We start from the raw sequence: 19,435 nt of genomic DNA, 5'->3' as shown, positions 1-19,435 counted from the left end.
ATCCCCAAATGAACTGCTAAGTGGTAAACTCTCATTTTTAAATGCTTGTTTGCAGGACTTGAGTTAAAGAAGAAGAAAAACTGCAGTGCTTTGTCTTTGCCTGAGGTCTTCTTTTGCCTACTATGGCTTTACCTCAGATTGAACCTGTAGTTTGCACGGTAATGAGTATAAAATGGCAACAAGTCAAGGTAACTTTAATAAGGAGCAAAAAATTCATATAAGAAGTTAATTTTAGAAATTAACTCAGTGTTCTAGGTTACTTTGAAAATATTGTTTGACACAATGTTTGACACGGTGCAGGAGGCCAGGCACCGGAATATTGTTCAAAATATCTCCATCAAGGAAAGTCCAACAGACTTATTTTGTGTGGTCATCAGTGATATTGATTGCTGCTGTAAATCTTTTATCAATGTATTTGAATTTCCAGTGCATCTTTATCATTTTCTGAGAAACATCAACATAATTAACTTATTAAAAGCAAAGCGTTTCCAGCTGCACTAAATCCTGGTAATAAGTTTACATATGTAATACCAAGTGTTTATGGCTTACCAATGAGGAAGTAATTTTACAAACTACTTGGTTCTTATGAATCAGTCTGGGCGAGTTCTGGCAAAGCCAGTAAACAGCAACAGCTTTAGAGTCATAACCACTTAAGTTTCTGGGACCTGAAGAAGTCAGAAAGTGGTAAAATCTGGTACTGAATAAGAATTAGGATACAAAGGCAGCAACAGGTGACTTAAAGGAGGCAGGCCTGTCTGCTTGAAGGACAATTTTTGTAGTAAACAGGGAGTAAAACTTCCTTATAGTGAAATGTTAGAAAGAAGAAATCTCTTGAACTCAAGGAGTTAGGCACAGAAGAAAGCAGCTAAGGAAAAGAATAATGTAATTTTTAATCACAATAGATTTATTCTTTCAAAAGATTGATATCTTGATTTAACGATTCAGAAATACAGTGAAATGTAGCTCTACTCTATTATTGTAACTCTTTGCATTCTAAAAAAAAAAAAAAAAAAAAAAAAATTGCCTAAACTTCCTGGACTGTAAAAGTTAGAATGGGTGGTCTTTGTCTGTAGAATCACTTATATATTTGTATGATATTGCAGTTTGTAAAACCTTTCATTAAATATCCTATTTTAGCATGACTGAGTCTGGATAACATGGTTTGTACTAAGACCCTTGGAAGACGTAATCATTGCATTTGCAAACCTTGGACTTCTTTGAATCTTCTTTGTGGTAAGTGCATAAAAGGCATATGCCAAGAGACAATTCCAGGTATTTGGAACCAGCAGTTTCAGTGGAGAACTGAGAACTGGGAAAGAAACAAGAAGAAAGATGATCCCTTTCACCTTTTAAAAGCACAGCTGCGACACCAGAGTGAGAAACAGGTTTGGTGATAGATAACTAAGATAAGGTCCCTCAAATTTGATGGACATATCATTAACATGCCCTTCCTTTTAGTTACGAACAGGCAGGTGTGAGTATTTGGCCTCTTTTTCATGGAACTTGCTTTTTCTGGAATGCTTCAGGCTGCAAGGTGGAAAGACGAATCTATTAACAAGCATTTCAGGAAAGCAAAATAAACCCAAAGCATATTAGACAATTCAAATCTATTGATAATAGTAACAGTGATAGCATTCTGTGATAAGCTAAATTTCCAAGAGATCTGCATTTGGGAGGATGTGAAAATGGCAGGAATAGAGCATATTAGAACCGACACAAAGTGTCACAGGAATGAAAGGTAAAAATAAAAAAAACACTTCTTATAGTGTGTACCTCATTTTAATACTTATTCCAGAAACTGCATTGGTGTGAGAAGAAATACTGAAATACTTAAAACCTGAAAGTTTAGGTTTGAAATTACCTTTGAAATTTGGCCTGATCCTTGCATCGTAGCCTGACATCCTCCCCATTAGCTTATCCAGGAAATCAGATGGCGACATTGGCATGCTACGAGATCTTGCACTGTCTGTTTCCTTTGTGGCTACCAAGCTAGTAGCAAGGGAAAACAAAAAAAAAAAAACAGAACAGAACATTTTGTTAGAGATTTTGTTACGGAAACATGAATTTTACAGTCAATCACTTAGTTCATTCTTGTATGAACAGGAAAATAGGAAAGCTAAGACTGACTTTCAAGCTAGTTTATGCTTCAAAAATAATAGTAATAAAGAAATGGACATCAAGTTCTTTTATCTATCTGTCATTTTATATGCAAATTGTATTTTGCTAAGCTGCATAGTTACAGGTTACTCTTCCACAGGATTTTTGGAGATTACTGAAACTTTCAGTCAATCATACATTATAAAGTCATCTACATAAGAGCTGTGCATATGGAATGATATAATGAGTTAGGATTGGTCTGTTTAACTGGGTGGTGGTGTAACAGAAGGCTAGATCAGGAAAAAAAAAACATAGTAAGGATTGTTCATAGAATAGTACTACCACCACCACTTTTGTTCAGCAAATATTTTAAGTTGGTGTTCAAACATAATACAAAATATCAAACAGTCTTTTGGCAAATGGTATTCTTTAGCAGTGTCATGGAGATTCATTATCTGTTAAAACAAAAGTGACTCCTGTGGTGGAAAAAACCCAACAAATTACTGAAGGAACTATTTTAGGGCAAAATTTTTATCTCCGTGCCACATGGCAAATGTCATCTCCTATAGTCTCTTCATATTCATGCAGAACTTCCACTGACATTCTAAAGTGTGCTCTGCACACAATAGGAGTGAGGAATATCCACACTGTGACTGGCCATGTGGACCCAACTGAAAGGTCTTTACTGTTGTGGAACTCTTAACTCTTAACTGTAACTCTTGAGTTACAGTAGTCAGTAAATATATATGCAAATAAAATTGTGAGTAATGTTGTGATATACAGTGCAACTAAAACCATTTGTGGCTTTTGGAGTCTCAAAAATGCTGTCAAAAGTTATATTAAAAAAAAAAAGTAATTTGTTACTGGCTGAATTTACACCATCAAAAATTGGGGTAAAAGTTTTTGTTCCAAATAAACTGTTACACAAAACCAGAAATGAAAAGAAAATTAGAATCACCAGGGCTATAATTACTTCTGTCTTTGATCTATTCTGTCCATTAAATCAGTGTTCACCTAAAAAAAAACCTCAGGAGAGATGAGCTGTGAATCAGGCCTTGAAGACTGTCAAATCAGAATTTCATGAACTGAGATAAGAAAACACCCTGAATCACAGATCTCTCAGAGTGCATGACCTACCCAAAATGGTTTTTCAGTCAGAAAGTGTTAGGCCAAGCTGAAGACATTTAGCATGGAATATAAATGTTAGAGAGTAAGAAGCTGCCCAGAAAAGTCAAGGTGCAGCTAAATTCTAGACAAGAAGCTACTGTAGGGAGTTGTAGTAAGAATTACATTCAGCACTGACATCTACCATCAGGAAAGAAAATAGAAAGTCATTGATGGTTTAAAACTAAGAATTAGAAGAAAAAAAAAATCAAACAAAAAACCCAACACAGGTATGAATGTTGATGAGTCCAAGAAAATAACTAATTTCTTAAGTCTGGCTTGAGTAAGTAAAACAGTTTAAAACAGACAGAGGAAGGATACTCAGAAATAAATAAATTGGGAATGTGAGCATTTGAGTCTAAGAAGGATTCAGCATTCATGCTGAACAACTCAGCACTGTTGTGTTACAGCTGTCACAGCACTACTATGTTATCCAGTGGTGTGGAAAGATTTGAAAGAGTAAGTAGAAGCATGAAGGTCGCTTATCATTTTATGTTATTAATGAGACCAGGTTGGGGACATTGCATCAAATCCTGTGTCCAATTTTTAAAAGGATGTCAAAGCATTAAGAAAAGTACCAAAAAAGTAGGAGACTTTATGAACTCAATGAGCTTAGTTTATCAAAAAGAAGATTGCAAAATAACATAATTGAATGGTGTAAATAACTCAAAGGGGCATAAAATTTATTCAAAGAGAGGCAGAAGAAAAATCAGTGAGACAGACAAATTCAAACGGAAATTTAGGCACACAGTTGAACATTAAAGATAACAGAGGATCAAGGTGTAGCAACCAAGACAGTTTACCTTTCTGTAAGACACAATTTAGTAAAATATAAGGTATTGTGTTCAATATATGGCTAGCTTGGTGAATCTTAAAGACCTTAAGGAAGAGAAACAATAGGCATAGTCCAAAGTGAAAAATATTTTCTTCTCAGTGTCCTTCTACAAAGAATCTGGGTTGCAGGCTTACAGTTGCTGGTACTGTAACCTGTAATCTGGGTTGAAGGTTACACGTGGTGGTGTTGGCCCATTTACCTCAGTTCTTTTCACAGCTGGATATTTGACTTACCCAGCAGTTACAAGCATCATCTCCTTGCACAGTATGGAATTAAGCTCTAGACTGGAAACTGCACTTGAGTTACCTGTGAACTACAGGCAGCTTAAAATATCAGAGATGGAGCACTGCTAGGAGAAAATGTGCTAATGTTCTCTCTCGGACATGCACCCTCAAGGAGCAAAGAATTTTAAGCTAAATGATGACATTGTCATGAAAGAAACAGCATAAACTAAATGGCTTTCAACTACTGAAATACTTCAGTTTGGAAATAGTTTAGCACTCCGAGTTGAGATAGAAAAGCCTTTGTGTGTCAAGATGGAGCTAGATATCAGGCTGCTGTGGCATGTATAACTATGATGGGATTTAGTTCTTTTCTAACCCCTCTGCTGAGGATATGTTTTGCACTATTATTCTTTGATGTCTTTAAAATAAATGCTATTACAGAAGTCTGAAAGAAAAAAGTAATAAAAATAGCTAACATAGCTATACAGCTAGAGCACCAAAATCTACAGAATTTAAACAGGAGATCTCATCTACGAGCTGGCAATTTAGCTAGGAATAGAAAGCATGGCACATGAATCCATGCTCCTGAAATGTCTGTTTAAAGTATGCATGTTTGTGAGAGGAAACCATACTCTATTCCTGTCCTTCAAAGGGAAAAGATTGAGAGCAACTTTTCAAAGAGGTTTTTACAATCTCCACAACTGTTTCCTTGCCTAGAACATTTAAACCTACAAAAAATCAGATAGTTTTCCCACGGTTTTGTTTGTTTGTTTGCTTTTTAAGAATCACTGTATTCCTACTCATAAATGGCCTCTTTTCTATCTGCCTCAAATTTCTGCACATTTTTGCTGCAGCACAAATTCTGCAAATGAAAGTGCTTTATATCTGCTTTATTTTTAAAGCTATCTTTTCAGAAGTATTTTCAGTTGTACAGCTTTGAGAGTCTGGTATCATTTGTGTGCTGTAGTAAGTCCTGTTTTTCACTGATTTCTCTTCTCTCGTTTTCAGTATGGGTTCTTAAAAATTATATTTAGTGTGGGTTTTTTTAATAATAAAAGAATGTCTCTTTATTTGAAAATATTGAAGAGAAGAAGTATGGGCTACTGTCAACATTTGTACAAGAAAGACTGTAGTCCTCCAGAAGGACTTAATAAGAATAGTACAGGCAAAATGTGAAGGAAGTAATTACATCTTATATCACTTGCTGCCTCTCGGTTTGCCGCTGCTACCTGTGAAACTTCCTGGAGAGAAGGAAAGTTTCCAAGTCCAGGTTAGAGCAGTCCCCTAATTTACCCAAGTCATTCTGAAAGCAGTCTCCAGAGTCTCACTAACTTACTTTTGAATACAACTGATACCAGTTGGCTTTGAATTAGATGGCATGTTCGTTTTCTTCCTTCCATAGTAAAACTTCATATGTATTTTATCTTATTTCAACACCAGGTTACTGTCATATTTGGCTTGCTGATTTTTCTCATCTGATCAAAAATTCTTTCTTTCATCTCAACCACAATCCATCTTAGCCATTTAGATAAGCAGAAGTTTTATATTTCATCTTAGAATGCACACTACAGAACTGTTATGCTTTGCATGCATTATGATGGTCCAATGACTCTTTCATGTCATTAATTAGTCTAATCTTTCAGACAGAAAGTGTGATAAAACCCCATGAGCAATTGGATCCTGTGTTTGTGGACCATTCCCTCCAGCTGATGTCTGAATGACTTCAGTACACTTTACATTGAAGAGCTTTGTGGACAATCTCAAGAAATTAATTACACACTCATAAGGAAAGCAAAAACTGCAGCCAGCCAATACACACTCAGCTGCATCTCACAAACAACAATACACAAAAGCATATCAGTAAATTTATCTGCATTGGTATTTATTCACTGGTTCACAAATAATGGTTAGATTAATTAATCTCATGACTAATTCTCTTGATTCTGTAACTGTATGTAATGGTGTTAAAATTCATAAGTTTTAAAATAAAAATTATACAGTGTAAACATGTAATTAACAAGGTCTGCTATAATGAAATGCTTGTCAAATTGGTGATGTCTGATCATCTGACAGTACCATGATAATTGCACTTTCAAAATTGTATCAATAAGATTCTGTGGTATGAAAACAGTCTTTAGAACCTCTTCTGTGCAACATAGATAATTTCATAAAATATATTTGGTAGGATCAATGGAGTTGGTAGGATTAAAGTGAGTATTATGTTTGAAGAAATCAGAAGCACATGATTTTTTTTTTTGTAAAAGGAGCATCTCTGATCTATTAACTTGCAAGAGTGAATCTAAATCTGACACCTTTTTGACAGAAAAAGGTTCCAGAATGTGACAGCTCATAATTACAGCCAAATGTTAAGAAGAATGACCACTGAAGGCCTCAAGCCCATCCAAATTAAAGTGTTTTCCTTGTTTGTAGAGAATTGATAAATACTGCTCTTTCAGAATCATAAAAACTGCCTTCAATTTTAGACAAAAAAAAGAAAAGGAAATGTCAAGGTAAGGCATAAACAATACTAAATTGTTTGATTTTTGTGGATAAAACTAAGGACTTTCCAGATTTGTGCACAGTTTTTCATTAAAATGCATTTGTTCAGTCAAGTTGCATGACACAGATGTTCATGTGTTTAGACTGGGTGCCTGAGATAGCTGTGTCAGAAGAGAAATGCAGTTCTCTGTGTTTTATTTCAATACCCAACTTGAACTTTTAAAAGCCTTGCAGATGAGGCAGATATTGTGGAATGGGAGCTCAGAAGGGGAATGAATACGTTTAAGGCAAATATTTTTTAAAATTGCAATGCAGTTTTAAAGCAATCTCTCCACTCTACTGGAATTAAAATCCTTAACAGAAAATAGAAGACAAATCGACTTCTCTTATTGAAAGCCATTCATCAGCAATATTGACTCAGAAAAAGCCAAGAGCTGTGTCAGAGGGTCACAGCTGCACAAACCCAGTCCTGAAAGTGATATACAATATCAGCTGTCACTGCTGCCCCATTCCAGCTCACGCAGAAACTTGTTTCTGAGGAGGAAACCAAGACTCAAAGTTCATCTCCTTCTCTGAACTATCTTTTGGAGGACTCAGTCTCTTTACATTATTTACCTTGTGAACCCAGAGTAACTGAATTTCTAGTTTAGATGCCTGAATTAGGTAGTGTTACCTTCTTCTACTATTCAAGGTTAATGCAAGGAGGTAATTTTATCCTCCTATTTTGAATAAATTCAAATGGTCAGATTAATTTTTCAATATCATGCTGCAGTGGTAAGTAGTATCAGATCAAGACACCTTTTTAGCTGAAATAACAATATTTTTGTGCAGCAAACAATAGATTTCCATTAAGATGACAAATGATCCTATCTGTTAATTTAGTAGTTAGAGATGAAAACTGCATGCAAAATACATGGGATTGCATTTCAATGCAAGTATTTAAAATATCTTTTCAGATTTGGATAAAAAAATGCATTTTTCTCTTTCAGTGGCTGAAGTATCATTGCATTTAGTGCTCATTCTAGGTTAGGCAATGGTTACAAGCTTTTTTGTTTTTTATGACATAACTGATATTTTTTATCATGTCATAGCTTTTCTCCTTTATTGTTGCAATTGAGAACTCCTTCCAGCCCTACAGTCTTGCCCCCATCTTGTTTGTCATGGAAGAAAAAATGGTATAATATTTATAGCTTAATTACTTCAGGGGCTACAGCTTTATAAAAAGCTTTGAATTGCTGGGGACTGTTTCAGATTTTCTTAACAGAGAGGAAACAATAACAGGCTTTTAAGCCTTCTGATTAAGCCAGTCTGATCTATCACCACTCTACATGTGAGGATAAATTTATATATATAATTGTTTGTGACTCACTACACATATATAGATATAAGCACAACGCTTTACAGCCTGCCTTTGGAAAAAAAAAAATCTCTTGGGGTAAAGGAAGAAAAGTAATTTGTCAGCATTCTTCATAATCCTATGGGCATGGCTTTCTATTTAATTAATGTATTCAATCAAGTACAGGTTATCCCTCTCATTTTGCTTTCTCCTTTGAGACAAGTTTACTGTTTCCAATTTCAGTTATGCAGCATGTGAATTTTCTTAAGATATTTTATGAATTTTAACTCTTGAGTATTTTCTCATTGTATTTCCAGAAACACCTACCTCCTTAGAAGTCTTTTGTACCTATTGTATAGCTTTATTTTTATAAATGTTCTACACTCAGATCTTAAGTTTCTTGCTGTTTCAATCAAACACCTATACAAGGAAAAGGGAATGTTTCAAGTATTTGAATTCTGACATACCTGTCACTCCTCTAAAGTTCTACTCCATGGATGACATTCTGACAACTTTGAACTAAAGATACGCAGATCTTCCCAAAATTCAATTGACTGTTTTGGATGGGGGTTCTGGATAGATAACCTTGGCTAAAAGGAATGGAATATCTTTGAGACTAGAAACTGTGAATCACTAATTTATAGTAGTCTGAACTTGCATTAGTATCTCATTATAAAAATGAATTTGCATATCAATTGAATAATGGAGAAAATTCATTGGAGAAAAGGATAGATTGTAAAGTGATCAGGTAAAATAATTTTAGAAGACTGTCTTTTATAACACCACATATCCTTCTATAAAAGCATGTCAGAGCTAAACAATTGCACTTATTTTTGTGATTAATCAATGATTCCTCTAACCAATTGAACTTGTGCAGGAACTGAATAGTGGCTGTCTCTACCATAATGAATAATGGTTTAACTGATGTCAATGAGGCAACATTAGACTGAAAGGAGAATTAATTAAAATGAAACTGCCTAAAAAATTGCAAACTACAATGCAAACTCTTCCCAAATCTAGGGGCAAGCTGTGAATACTGAAAATAGAAATCTACAGATTATAGATGCTTGGTTGATCACGTATTTTGAATGCATCCCAAAGTGTAAGTTAAATTGTAGAGCTGCATATTACTGTGTTTTCTAGTAATTTACTCTCTAGATAGATATTTTACTACTGTGGAATCGCTCCCACAGCTTACTTTGCATATATTAGGTTGCTGTATTCTTACTCAATATAAACATGAACAGAGTCCACTAAAGTGCACATTTGCAGAAGAAAGATATTTAACTTAATCATAATTAATGAGCATTTAGAATGCTATGTCTTCTGTTCCTCCTTTATCTTGTTTTGCTTTAAAAATCCATTTTTATGAGTTGAAAACCATAGGTGAAATTGAAAAGTGATGTTCTTTGATATGTTTCCTCTCAAACAATTATTTTACTATTCATAAAAATCTTCACAGAAAATCTTCAAATGGAATGAAATTGTTGAGGTTTATCAAACCTAGATAAAAATCTGATTTTGAATTAAAACTGCAGGGCTTTTTAAGACTGAAGCACAATTCAATTAAACACTATCCCATTTGCCCTAGGGAAGCTCTACTTGTGTCATCAGTACAAGTGTTGTCCTGTATTTTCCATGAACATGTCAGATGGCAGTTTAGAAGACAAGACTTTTTCTCCAAAGTAAGCTTGGTAAGACATAAGCTCAGTTAGAGAAAGGCTGAAAATAGCCTCACCTTAAAATGAAGTATTTTGATGAGCAAGACTACAGCCCAGAGAAGTCAAAACTTAGCAGTAAATAGAACTCAGTGCTACATAAAGTTCTTTCCCAAAAGACTTCTCATTAAATTGTTTATCCTGATTAGTCAGCTAATTATAGTGCACATACTGTGTTATTACTACTGACTAAGAATTTTCAATTAATAGAAAATGTTCTAGTTGGAAAAATAGTAATTTATTGAAATAAGAGTTTTACAGAAACATATCCATTTCAGTGGTGCTTTAATGAAATGCTGGCAGGCTTGGATGAATATTGTCCAGTGTCCTTTCTATTCTGTCAGACACAATCAGTTTTCTAATGTTGATGTGAACTGAAGATGGAGTCTCAGTTTCTAATTTTCAAAAACTTCTCTGACCATTTCCCCCACAGAAGTGACAGAGATTTTTCCTGCTTTCTGCAACTTAAACCTCCTTTTGTGTATAGAAAAAGTAATGCAACCTTTTCAGAACTCTGGAATTTTCTGAGACAGGAATAGTGATGTTCAACCAGCTGTATTATTTACATGAGATACATGGATTAAGCAATTTTTTTCTTTTTGATTAATTCTATCCAGAATCAACACTATATAATTCAACATAAGATTTTCTCTAAGGAATAGTGTTGAGCTTCAGGGTGATGGTAAGAGTGGCAGGCTTCATGCTACATAATGACAGAACCCAGTATTTCTAGTGTATGCACTGAAGCATATTCCTTACTGAATAAGTCAGAGAAAATAAAGTGAAGGTTAAAAGACAGTGCTGCTAGCCTTTCATGTTTCCACCAAAATGATCCTGGTCCTCTACACGCATTCACTTTCACACACACAAAATTATATTTAAACTTCCTCTTGAATACATATTTTATTTGCTTATGCCATGTATCCAACACCCTTAATTATCATCTGAGTCTTCTAAGCTTCATATAAATAAATGGAAATATACTAGGTGAAGGAAAGATCATGACCTGCACCAGTTTGCTGCCACTTCCTGCACATCCCATGTAGGCTGGGCAGGGGGCTTCACAGGGTCCAGGTAGAGTATCCCTTCCTTGGGAGATTGTGAAGACATTGAGAAACAGCCCCAAAACTTGTTCCAGCCTTTATTATGTACAAGACACTTCCTCTTCTGAAGGAGTCAGTGCAGTTCAAAAGGATGAAAAAATGCATTCTGGTAACCATTAGGGAATCTGAACAACTCATTTGTGCTTAGGTTCTGATGACAGACAAAAATTCGAGTACTCTTGCATCCAAAGATCTGTGTTCAGGAACAACAAAATTAGGTAAAGAGACATATAAATTTTTAGAAGTTCATTTGCACAGTGTTAATATTTTGGGATGAGTTTGGAGGTAAAATTTTAACACACGTATGGAGAAACTGCTTGTACATAGTATTTTTTTATTCCAGTTCTCTACAGTATTGTACTTTTTGTAATCATGGATTATTGTCTCAGGTGGCTACAATTAATATTCACTTTATGTAGAAAAAAATTCAGTATCATGTTCAAAACAATTGTGTATTCAATCTTTAATGTGCAGGAACTGAAACAAAACAGAAGATAGTTTATTTTACTTTAACTCTTGAAAATTAAGGGTTAAAGCAAACTGATAAATCTGCTTTCTTAAAACAAAACAAAACAAACAACAAGAAGAACAGGAACTGATAGAATAAAGCAATGAAAACATTTACTATGGATTATAAAAAACTCTTTTATAGGATGTAGTCCAGATGTGATGTTAATTTTAGTTCTAATACTGCTGGATCTGATGCTATAGTGTCAGGGAAAACATCACTCAGATGTTTAGGTACAGAATTAATATTTACCTTAGAATGCTTTAGTTAGTCATAATTTAGCTCTGTGACATTGGTGCTTCAGTCATGGTTGATTTCAAAATTTTTGGTTTTCCCTTGAAAAAAACTTTTACCCTGCTTTTGCCAGCAAGTTACCATTTTGTGACATTTATTTTATCTGTCTAGTAGGGCACTCTTAGCCAGCAGATATATTGCTCATAAAACTGGAAGTTTAGTTGGTCCCTGCAGATGAATATGTCTTAGACTACATATGCCCAGAGCATGGACACTCCTGCGTATTACAGCATCTAACAGATAACAGTGCCTTTTAGAAGTTTTTTTTTTTAATTAAAAGCCTTAGCAGGACAAAAACTCAGGATGTTTTTAATAATCAAGTCTGACTGCATCCTATAACATTACAAACATTACAAACATTAAGTTTTCACTAAGCTCTGCAGTCACCCACTAAGACATAAACTAGTAATAATTTTAAAACCACCCCAATTTTCTGAAGAACCATGTCTAGCATAACTGTATTTACAAGGCTTTTCTCCTGAGTGTCTAGCTATGAAATTAAAGTTAATAGATAAATATTATACAAATTTATAAACACACAGTTTTACAGAAAGTCATCTTGGAAATTATATATTCTGGTACTTGTGGACCCTCAGAGATGCTATGAAGGATTACATTAGGCTCATATTTCACCTTTCAAAATTCTGAAAGGGAGAAAAAGAGACTGAAGATAAATTCTAGCTATAGTGGAGTCTCATGTGAAATGTACATATTATGTGAAGCCTTGGACAAAAGTGAAATGGGTAGGTATTCAACTATTAGCTTCTTTTAATATCAAATCTATTTTATATATATTTTATATCAAAGATGGAATGCAGAAATGGGCAAAATATTAAGACAGGTAGTGTAGTTAAAACTGCAGCTTGAATTTTAATCAAGATGAGTTCTAGTGTGAGGTGTCCCTGCCCATGGAAGGGGGGGGTGGAACTAGATGACCCTTGTGGTCCCTTCCAACCCTGACTGATTCTATGATTCTAAAACACTACTTAGCTTTATTCAATGCCATGGCTGCACTGATTTGGTTTATGATACCCTTTCTAAATCAGTTTTTGCTGTAAGAATCACATACAGGTTCATAGCAATTACCTCAACCTTACATTTTGCTATAATGTGGTACTCCTTTGTTTACTTTCTACCCTGTTGTTTCACTGGGAGAGTCTCAGGCCAATCTGCTGGCTTACTTTTCCCTGTAGCTATTGATTTGTATTAGACCGTAGCCCCATTACCTGTGCAGCTCCAGTGTTTCAACAGCCCCAGACTACAGTCTTGATTTTTTTCTGTATTTTCTGCTCTCTCAAACTGTTTCCCCTGGAAACTGCATTTCACTAATAATGTTTCATGTCACTGAATAGAAACTTCAATAATAACAATATTGAAGAGGACTGATCTTCCTTAGGGAAGTTCCTACATAGAAATTGCCCTGACTCTACCCACTGTCCCTGCCTATATTGTACATCCCTGGTAGGTCTAGAGGAATAATTGGGTGGTATGCAGTATAGGAAAATTGCATAGAAAGTGTTTGTTATACAGAAAGTCCACTGCAATGTGGAGGAAGTATATTTACGCTGTTTGCTGTTGAATAACATTGGAGGAATTCACTAGACAGAGAGCTGGAAAAACAATAACAAAATTCATTCTTTTATAATCATATGAAGTCTAGTTTTGTACTTTTTTCTTTCTTTCTTTTTGCTTTCACTATTTAGCATTTGTATTGATGCAGTATCTAAAAATCAGGATGGATCATACAGCTTCAAAAGCCACAAAAGTGATGGTTTGTAGTCTATGCTAGAAAAAAGTACAGTCTCAAAGAGTTTTTGCCTTTTCTCTTAACTTTACATCGCAGACTGCTCTGCTTCCTGATGCTCTTCTCATTCTTCTGCTTTGGTCCTGCCTTCTTGTTACATATAGTTTCTACTTGTGTCCTTTCCTGCTTGCTGAAATGTCCCCTTTCTGCTGGTAGCTGATAGCCTCCAAAAGGTGCCTTTTACTTGATCTGTTCACAATGCCTACATACTGGTTCCTATCTTCTTTTAATGACTCTCCCAACAAACATTATGGTGATCAGTTGGAAAAGCAATAAAAAGAAGAAGATGCAACACTACACAGAAGGGCTCTTCATTGTTCATTACTTGAGGAAAGCTGATTTGCAGGAATAATTCCCCATAGGTTTTATTACATAATACTCAGTAAGGTCATTTGAAGCTTGTATTCTAAATCTGTTAAAATAAGAAGCTCTAATCTTATAAAGATTTTAATTTTCTCTGATTGTCATGATTCCTAGGATATCTGGACAAGACTAACCTGAGAGAGGAGCTATTACAATTTTCATCATACCGAAGCATAGCACTTATCTCACAATATTACTTGCTTTCAGTTGTTGTTAACATCAATTGGCTAGAAATTAATTAGAAGAGGTTGAAAAGTAAGAAAATGTCACTAGCACAGTAAAAATTGAAAGATTCATATTTCTAATTGCTGTTATCTAATCTTAGTTTATAACATTATAAACTAAAAAATTTGCATGCAATTCTTTCTACAAACTACAAAAATGGAAAAAAAAAAGCCAACTTTTTTTAATAGAAATAAAGAATGGATTCCAAAAGTTCTGACTAAATTTATACTCATGACAAAGCCTGTATTTAATTCAAAGGGATTTCAGTATTTTCACTGGTATAGTTGAAATACAAGAGAATTTGAATAACACATTCTTGTTCACAGGAAATCCTACTTCCTTTTTGTGTGAATTTCGGAAAGTAAAATGCCTGTCTATGCTTTCCCCCCATCCCCTGCAAGGGAACCCCAACGCTCTCCTCCTAACATTTATAAGGACCCTGAGCCTATTTCCTTCATCCCACGGTCTGGCTACCTGGGCTCAGTACCAGCTCTAGTAATTCAAAGCCCAGCTTTGAAACAGAGCTGTTTGATAAGATGTAGAAGCCTTAGCATGGATTCACCCCTCTTCTCTCAGGAGCTGGGATTTATTATTATTATTAACCTCTGGAGTGCTTTTGGTCTCTGTGCAAGCCACTGTGGAAGCACAACTTCACTTGGTCTCCTACCTTCCTAATTCTGACCCTGAGCCTGATGTGATGTCCTGACTTTTGGGCTTTACTTTGGACCTGCCTCATCACTACCAACTTTGCTTGTAAATCTGAACTGTTTTTTTTTTTTTTTTTTTTTTACTGGATCTACTCTGCTTCTGCACAGGTGCTGTGGGGCTGCAAACTTTGTTAGTAGGATCCTGTTCCTGCCTGCCTTGCTGTGAATGTAAATGACCAGCTCACCTTCCCTTCCCTTGCCACTCCCTGAGATATAGCAAACCTTTTTCACTAGGACCTGGAGGCTGTTGACTGATTCATCCTACAAAATCTTTTCAAACTGAGTCTGGGTTGGTGAGGAAAGGTATTGTGCCTCAGAGCTCTCATATTGAATTGTTACATTTTCTTTCACATGCTACTTTTTTTCACATCCTGATCTTATTTCTTGGACAATATTGTAAGCATAACTCTTAACATACTAATTAGATGCTGAATTCTCATTAGAACATCTGAAACTATTGTCAAATGTGTTTTTGATAGTATAATTCTTAGTATATTTCTAGCTGTTTTCTTTTTTCATTTTTCATTATTTGGGGAAACTAATGCCGACTTCCGCTTCTTAAAGCTATTCGTTTGAAAAAAATTTGCAATGTAATGCAGGAATAATTTCAAAAGCAGTTATCTGTGAGCTCAGACATGCCCCAGAGTTAAATTGTGTGAAGATTTTTTTCCACAAGAATCTAGTCTCTGAGTGCAATTATCTATCTCTGTGATACTTTTTCCTTCAAAATAAATCCAATGGGGCAGTGAACAGAACAAGGAAAGAGGTAATAATCTAGTCATGGCCTGATTCTTAGAAATATTAGAAATATTATATAGGGAGAACCTGTTTTGCATTTCTACAGTGCCACCTACCTTTTCATTCTGTGCTTTCCTCATACACAGGTGTGCATATGGAATAGCCATGCCATACGCTTTAAGGAGAAAGCAGAGTCCCCAGGAAGTCCCTAACTGTGTGGTTGTCCATGCAAGTTTGAGAGATGTCATAAAACATATGCACAAAAATGATCTTCATGTTGCCTCTACAAGTATGACCTTGCTCTCAGCATGATCTCCTGCCATGCAGCTCCAGAGGAGTTTTTGTTTGTGCTATTACTTTAATGAAAACTCGTAGGAATATTTAGTCTTAGAGATTATTACAACTTCAAACCATATCTTAAATGTGTTCATTTTCCTTTTCTGGTAGTGAATTACAGTTATTTCTAGGCTCTATTAAATTATTTCCCCTAGCTTTCACCATTTGCATTTCTACTCTCAGTATCACACTGGGACTTGGCCTGGCAGTCATTAATAAATATTTATTTATTTTAAATTTTGGTTCTGATTATAGCTTTTCTCCCAGTCCTCAAATACACCACTGGAACCATAATAGAGTCTTATGTGCTTAAACCTTTGTTTTTCATGTCTAAAATCTATTAATATATTATTGATAAGTACATTATTAATCTAAGACATAGTACTACAAACATGTACAATATTGCGAAAGACTATTACCAATGTTTTATTCTCTCTACAATGTCTTTCGGATATTAAATTGAAAATTAGCTTCTACAATGACCAATATACATCTTGTTTCAGTCATTTCAATTTGAAAAGTCTTTAGATGTAATTATTTTTAAAAATAAATAAAAATTAGGTGCAATTTCCTCTTGTGAAGCATGCCAGTCTCAAGATTTTTCTCATTAAAGTATCAAGCCTGTAAATTTATACTGAAAAGAATCCTGTTTTCATTTGGCCCATATTGAAAACAAAACTAAACATCTGTCTTCACAGGCCTAACATTTCAATGATCACTTTAAACAGCCTTGGGGCCGTTGGACAAGAAATTAAAGTTTTTACTGTCAGGTTCATTCAGTCTTTTTACACAGCCTTCAGTGTGTGTTAATGAAGAGCAGAAATATTTTGATGCTGTACAAGGTAAGAGAAGATACATTCCTTTTTTCCATAATGTTTGAGCAAGTAAAACAAGGTTTGCACCTGGAAATTTGCAGCACATTCATCTTTTCACTGAGTGTTACATAGGAGCTAAGGTTGGGGGCTGCGTGTCTCGCAGAGAGTGGAAGCTGAGTCTCACTATTCCCTGTTCCCTTTGCTCTAATGGAAATAATTTCACAAGGCTTAAGTTGTAAAAGAACTAGAAGTAATGGCTCCAGGAATTTTACAGGTTTTATTATTTTAACCTCAGGGTTTTTTCCTTCTTTTCCCCCACTTGTTATATTGTAAAGCATGGAGGAGAGTGTAGTGCATCTTGAATGGACTCCGATTTCTTGGATATTATTGCTAGACCTAAAGTCACTTACAGTCCCTAGTATGTGGTTTAATATCATTAAAATAGAGGATTAATTGTTCAAGAGTAAAATGGCCTTTAAAGAGTATGCAGAGAAAAAATAATTTCTGTAAGTATACTGAAAGAGAGCAATACTAACACCATGCTCCTTGTATTGCCCACACTACACAGGGGTTTGGTCATCTACTCTGAACATTAGAGACTCAGTGCAACTGGAAAATTTAAATGGTAATATAAGTACATTTACTCTTTCCTCCCAGTGCCATTTAATCCCATACCATGTGACCCAGTTTCCTAAAATCTCTTTCGGCACACTTGCAGTAAAATCACATTGTAAACTATTTACAATGCATATGTGGATACAAAACAGGTCTTCAAAAAGTAAGATTTATTATGAACCTGTGAGCACTTGTGAAGTGTGCCAAGACTGTGGGGCACTACATGCTGCTAACTTTGTGCACCGTTATAAACCCCTTCCAAGTAAAATCTCCAAACTCTGTTTGGAGAACCACTTTTCCAGTATAGGTTTCCTTTTTTAATCTTTGTCAAGTAACAATGTGATTCTTAAAGCAGTCTGGCATTGTCATGTTATCTGCCATAGTCTGTTCATTGCGACACAGAGCTGGAATGTTGGTAATGAGCAGTGCATACATGCTGACATTCAAGTCTGCTTCGTTAGTTATCTGATTTTTCCTTTTAAAGTTTCCCTTCACCTTTAAATGGAGGAGTCAAGTTTATTTTAGCCTGCTCTCACCACACTGACAGAGCTATGTATTAAAAGAATTGTTGCACTGATACCATAGCATTACTTTAGATTGAAAAGGTGTGCTGCTGAGCAGAAAAAGCTGTATGAACCTCGGTCATATGAGTATGAACTCAGGTAATAATTTATGGATACGTTGCCATTTTTTCATAATACAAATCCTAGAATGTCAGTGGCACAGCAAATATTTTCCCTCTTAAGGGAAATTCCCTAGACCTGTTCACTCCGTGATCATTTCTGTAAAAGACTTCTCTGCCTGAATGCAATCTCTAATTTTTCCCTTTACTGAAAATAACTGATAGTAGTAAATCTGTATTTTACCAACTCAGATTACCTTCTGTAACTTTTAAATATTGACACTTGGCACCTTAAGAATTTTTAAGACAACTGTTATGTTTCCTGCTAAAACCAGGGGTAAAATTCACAGATCAGATAGAGAAACCCTACCTACAACCAGGTGAAGGAAATGCAGTGTTCAGCTTCAAATCAGGTTCAGAATTAAATTCGCGGCAATGAAAGGTTACAAAGCCATTTGCGAAGCGCAAACCCCGCGCATTGCTTTTTTGTGCCCGCAGTCTGGCTGCCGAAGGTAGCCAGGCGTTAGCAGCGAGGAAAGGCAGCGACCACGGCCACTCGCTGCTTGAGTCCCGGGCGTTTCGGCCGCCCGAGAAAACTGGCGAGCATACCTTCTCTTCCTCAAAAAGCAAAACTCACCTGAGCAGTACCGCGGCTTCCCACAGATAAAATCCCGAGACAGCAGCGCGGAGGTACCTAATCCGGGTCATGCTGCTCGGCGCCACCGTGGAGCCCTGGAGTAGTCGTGTTCGAGGCATCGGCGCGGCTCCGCAGCGCTGCGCGACGAGGCGCAGCTCGGGAGGTGGACGCGAGTGAATCTCCTCTCTCGGCGGGAGGCCGGCGCCCCAGCACCCTGGAGAGCTCCAGCAGCTCCGTTCCGCGCCCTGTTAGCACCCGGCGACAGCCCGCGCACTCCCGCTGGGCCCCGCCGCTCCCGCCCCGCCGCTCCGCATCGCCGCCGAGTGGGAGCTTAATCCCAGCCGCGGCGGCGGCGGGACCCTACCTCCCTGCCTGCTCGCTCCCGGCTCCTGCCAGCAGCCAGCACCCCGCCGCCGGCCGCATCTTGGGCGAGGGGGCGCGGCAGCCCCGGTGGCGGCGGGGCGGGAGGGGAGGCAGGGCGGGGGGCTGGCCACGGCCGCCCCCTCGGAGTGCGCTGTCGTTGGGAAGGTCGGCGGGGCGGGACCGTGGACGGCGGCGGCGAGGGGGCGCCCTGGAGGGGCTGCCCCTGAAAGGGGAGATGGCCCCATTGGGAGCGCGGGCATGGGGTTGGCCGAGGCTCGTGAGAGCAGTCCCTCACTGAGCAAAGCAGCCGCCGTCTACGGTTCCTGCCCCGGAGAGAAGGGCCCGGCGGGAACGCCTGCGCGGGGCAAACTGCGTTCAAAGGCTGGGGTGAATTCTCTGAGCCTTGGGTCTTTGAGGAAAGAAGAGTGAAAG

General features: G+C 36.9%; 1 protein-coding gene across 2 annotated transcripts in view; it reads right to left on the bottom strand.

Annotated features, from left to right (window-relative positions):
• The window catches only part of GLRA3 (glycine receptor alpha 3), a 68,767-nt gene extending 50,008 nt beyond the window's left edge, over positions 1 to 18,759 (bottom strand). Inside the window, exons 1-2 of one of the 2 annotated variants that reach the window (XM_054382970.1) lie at positions 18,641 to 18,759; positions 1,862 to 1,989 (exon numbers count right to left, since the gene is read on the bottom strand). In XM_054382970.1, coding sequence (XP_054238945.1) covers positions 1,862 to 1,989; positions 18,641 to 18,759 — 247 coding nt within the window. Of the gene's footprint in view, positions 1 to 1,861; positions 1,990 to 18,640 lie in introns of those variants that run through there. The other variant, XM_054382971.1, reaches the window with a different exon arrangement.
• Positions 18,760 to 19,435: the final 676 nt, after the last annotated feature.

This window comes from Indicator indicator, chromosome 8 (assembly GCF_027791375.1).
Source record: "Indicator indicator isolate 239-I01 chromosome 8, UM_Iind_1.1, whole genome shotgun sequence".
Taxonomy (NCBI): domain Eukaryota; kingdom Metazoa; phylum Chordata; class Aves; order Piciformes; family Indicatoridae; genus Indicator; species Indicator indicator.
Note: the sequence above shows the minus strand (reverse complement) of the source record. Positions and strands in the feature narration are given on the sequence as shown.